General features: G+C 63.9%; 1 protein-coding gene across 1 annotated transcript in view; it reads left to right on the plus strand.

Annotated features, from left to right (window-relative positions):
- The window catches only part of LOC104135804 (electrogenic sodium bicarbonate cotransporter 1), a 25229-nt gene that overhangs the window by 1904 nt on the left and 18940 nt on the right, over positions 1 to 4385 (plus strand). Inside the window, 8 exon segments of the mRNA XM_035889197.1 lie at positions 161 to 321; positions 526 to 666; positions 786 to 847; positions 924 to 1081; positions 2817 to 2904; positions 3196 to 3350; positions 3983 to 4099; positions 4306 to 4383. Coding sequence (XP_035745090.1) covers positions 161 to 321; positions 526 to 666; positions 786 to 847; positions 924 to 1081; positions 2817 to 2904; positions 3196 to 3350; positions 3983 to 4099; positions 4306 to 4383 — 960 coding nt within the window.

Consider the following 4385-nt stretch of genomic DNA (forward strand, 5'->3'; position numbering starts at 1 on the left):
CCCCTGCTTTGCAAGCCCCCTGCAGCCCCCTCTGAGCCCCCCAAGCCCTGCCTATGCCAGCCCCATGCCAAGCTCAGAGAGGGACCATGGCTCCAGTCCTGCTGCCTGGCACAGGGCTCAGGGCTGCCCTGCCACTGGCCCCGTGCATCTCCCCGGGCAGGTGGGTGAAGTTCGAGGAGACGGTGGAGGATGGCGGGGAGCGCTGGAGCATGCCCCATGTCCCAGCCCTCCCCCTGCAGAGCCTCTTCCAGCTGAGGGCCTGCCTGCAGAAGGGGACGATCCTCCTGGATTTGGATGCCCCCAGTTTCAAGGAAATAATTGGTATGTGGGGAATGCAAAGGTCACCTCCTGGACGGGCTGATCACCAGGGAGGGACCAGGCCACCAGGAGGTCCCTACATAAGAGCACTGATGGGTGGGTGCCTGGGGTGGCCAGCTGCTGCTCCAGCAAAGTGGGCTTTTCCCTGGGCAGCCCCCCACGGGGCAGCAAGCCGGGGCATTCCGGCCTGTCCCACCCCTGTTGCAGACAAGGTGCTTTCCGAGGAAGCGGAGCTGCAGCCCCAGCGGAGGGAGCACCTGGCAGCCCTCCTGCTCCGCCAGCCGCGGCACCGGCCCACCACATCCCCGCTGCGGCTCCTGGCCGAGCTCAGCCTCTCGCCCTGCCGAGGTAGGCACGGCACCCGGCGCTCCCACCGGGCGTCCCTCCGCTGCCACCAGCCTGGGGCAATGCCCGTGCTGGCCATTCGCTCGCACACCTATTTGGGTGCTTGCTCCCTCGCTTTGCAGGGAAGGCCAAAAGCTGGCCCGAGCCCAGAGCCCAGCTCTCCGAAACGCCTCTTCAGGAGCAGGTAAGGCAGGACGGGGCTGGGCTGGGAGCAGCGGCTGCATCCCAAGGGCCCAGCCACTGCACCCCTCTTCTTTCAGCTGAGAAACCAGTTTAAGAAGAAGGTCCCACCGGGGGCCGAAGCAGCCCATGTTGCCGTTGGTGAAGTTGAATTCCTGGAGAAGCCCTTCACCGCCTTCATCCGCCTCAGGCGAGGGGTAGCCCTGGGCTCACTGGCCGAAGTCGCTCTCCCCAGCAGGTAAATGGAGCATGGCTGATGGCCCCGGGCCCCGCTTTGTCCCTCTCTCCGTGCTCCCTCCCTCCTGGGACACGGCTTTGCTTGGCCAAAGCAAAGGCTCCAGCACCCGATGCCACGTGCAGTCCTGGAACCCTGGCTCACTGCTTCCCTGCCTGCTTTCCCAGCTCCTTAGGAGCATCCCAGGATGGGCTAAGAGTGGAGCATCCGTTGGACAGCCTCGGGGGACATCCCCGGGTTATCCCCACCTGCGCTCTGCATTCGCGCTCCTCCTCAGGAGGATCTGGATGCTCTCCGCTTACTGCCTGGGAGCGCGGGAGCTGGCGGCTGGGAGGGGACGTGGGTTTGCAGGAGCCTCTTGCCCTCCTGTGCCTGCAGCGCTCTCCTGCGCGGTGGGGCGGCTCTTGCAGCACTGTTGGCGTACGGGAAAGGCACGGGGCAGGAGGTGCTTCTCCATGGTTGGGGAACACATCTTCTGAAGCCAAAGCGGGAAATGGTCAGCGTGCCCCTTGAGCTGGGGACCTCCTTAGGGAGCCTGCGGAGGATGAGGCAGGCGGGGATCGGGGGGACATTGCCACCTCCTGGTCACTCTGCCCAGAGCACCCGTCCTCAAGGAGCTGGGTGGAGCGGGACATCCACCCAGCTCCTGCTCTCTCCTTGGTGGGACATGGGTGGCAGGTCCCCGCGGAGACCCCACAGGTCTCCAGGGGCTCATGGCAGCCCCTTACCCTGCATTTTCCTCTCCTGAACAGGAGGGGAAGGAGAGCTTGTCCCTACCCACCCCTTAGACCCTAAAGCCATCCCCTCTGCTGGCCGCCCTGGGCTATCCTGCGGGCGCAGCCACCGTCTCGGGGCTATCTTCCACCCAGGACCATCTCTAGGATCTTAAGGTTTTCCCATTGCCTTGATGAAGACGCCTGGGTGAAAGCAAGCCCAGGTGGCTACCACCACCTCCCGAGCCCTTGGGGCAGGCTCCGGGAGGCCTCCGGCACTGATGTCAGGGCTGCAGCAGGTTCTGTCGAGCCACCTTCAGCCCCGCCCGCGCCATTGGAAGAGTTTCCCTACCCCCTCTCTAGATGTTTGCTCGGGTTATGATCACTGGAGCTTCTCCGCAGCCTCAGGGTACCAGGACTGTAACCATTTTACCAGTTTTGGGAAGGAGCAGGGGGCTGGGTTAAACATTTGGATGAGCTGTCCCTCTGGAGACCTTGTTATTTTGCAGCACCCTGAGGTGCGGAATTTTAGCCGCATTTCTTCAAGGACTCTGAGCCCTCTTTCCAGTCTCGCCCCGTGTTCCCGTAGACCTATCAAACCTGCTGCCTGTGCAGCTGGCAAGATCTCCTTCCCGATGCTAATGCATCCCGCCTGCGAGCAGCATTCCCAGGAGCACGACCCCACAGACAGCCCCAACCCAGAGCTCGACCCCACAGACACCCCCAGCCGAGGATGCCTCCTTCTCTGCCCCAGAGACCTGCGTCCCCTCCCAGCCTGGCTTCCTGCAGACCTTGGATCCAGCCAGGATCCTGGTGTCCCATGGTCTCCCGTGGGGTTTCCATGCAGTGGGCAGCAGACACGTGTCTTGTCTTCTGCGTCCAACACAGCCACCCCTTAGGGTGGCAGCAGCCTCCCAAGCCTGCCCGGCCACTGTCCCCAGCACCCCCACGGCACCACGGTCTCCCCCAGGAGAAACGTCCCCCAGCGAGGAGAGGGCTGCTCAGATGCGCTGTCTCGCTCACAGATTCCTCTTCATTCTGCTGGGTCCCCGAGCCAAAGTGAAAGCCTACCACGAGGTTGGCAGGGCCATGGCCACGCTGCTGACGGATGAGGTGAGCCTGGTGCAGCACCCACGGGTGGGATGGGCCCAGGATGAGGCCCAGGCTGAGGACACCAGGGCTCCTCTTCTCTGCAGGCTGCAGGCAGAGGATGGAGCAAGCTGGTGGCCTCCCTTGCCCAGGATAAGAAAGCAAAGGATTGGGGGCGGGTGTCTGTGGGATGTGGGTGCCCCCGTTGCACTGAAGTGGGTGGGTGCCTTTCTCGGTGATGGCTGCAGGCTGGGAGGAAGGCTCCACGTGGTGAATGCAGGGACCTGGCGGTTAAACCACAGCGCCTCCCCACAGCTCTTCCAAAGGGTCGCCCGGCAGGCCAAGCACCGAGAGGACCTCATTGCAGGGATGGAGGCGTTCCTGGATGAGCTGACAGTGCTTCCTCCCAGGAAATGGGACCCCAGTGCCCGAATTCCTCCGCCAAGCTCTTTGCCGTCTCTGCACAGGAGGTAAGCTGGAGGGAGGGCACCCGCAGCCTCTGCCAGCCCCTCCACAGGGTCCCAGGTGGAGTCCTCTGCCCGTGACATCGGAATCTCCATCTCCATGGGGATGAAGCCACCCAGGAGCCAACCTTTGCCAGTGAGGTCCTCCCAGCCAAGCTCCTCCAGCTCCAGCCAATGACCACGGCTCTGGTCCCCACTGCTGTTAGTCCTGCTGTCCCACCTGGCAGGGGATGGCAAAACTGCCCCACGTGTCCTTCGGGCAGGAGCTGCCAGGAGCACCAGGCTTCAGCACTCAGACGTGAAACTCATCCTCTGAGCAGGACACACCTCCAGCTCTGCCCAGCTCTTCCACTAAAACCGGTCTGACTAGGGCTGCCTCCAGGGCTTGCTGGAGGAGATCATGGTTGGGTTGGAAGGGACCTTTGGAGATCACCTAGTCCAACCCACCCATCTCTCCTACTCCTCCTGATCTTTCTCCTCTTCCTCATTATCAGGGGATACATGAGGTCCTCCCAGCCCTGCTTTTTATCCTTGTCCCCTCTCCACCCTCCGTGGCCCCCCATAGCATCCCCTAAATGCAGCTGGGTCCTGAGGGCTCCAACCCGAAGCCTGTCATCTCAGGCTCTGGTCTGCCCCAGGACAGCTGTGCGCCCGCCGGATCGGCAGTCCCACGGCGATGGGGACATGGCAGCAGCGGGGGACAGAGCTGGGCTGGCGCGCCTGCGCTCCAGGGAGGAGCTGGAGAGGACGGGCAGGTGGGTGCCTGGAAGGACGAGGGTGGTGGGAGGCGCTGGTGGGTGCTGAATTCGGGGCAGGGTGCCGGCTCTCCCCAGCACACGGGGCCACCCCATCCAAACCACTCTGGGCTGGTGTCTCCCAGGGAAGGGACCGTCCCCTGCCTCTCTCAGGGGGTGACGGCTGGCTGGGGGGGCTGCTCTGACATCCCCCTCCTCTGCCCCAGGCTGTTCGGGGGGCTGCTGCGAGACATCCAGAGGAAGGCGCCGTGGTACGGCAGGGGCTTCTCCCGCGCCCCGGCACCCC

This window comes from Egretta garzetta, unplaced genomic scaffold, assembly GCF_000687185.1.
Source record: "Egretta garzetta isolate BGI_Z169 unplaced genomic scaffold, ASM68718v1 scaffold692, whole genome shotgun sequence".
In the NCBI taxonomy this organism is placed as follows: Eukaryota; Metazoa; Chordata; class Aves; order Pelecaniformes; family Ardeidae; genus Egretta; species Egretta garzetta.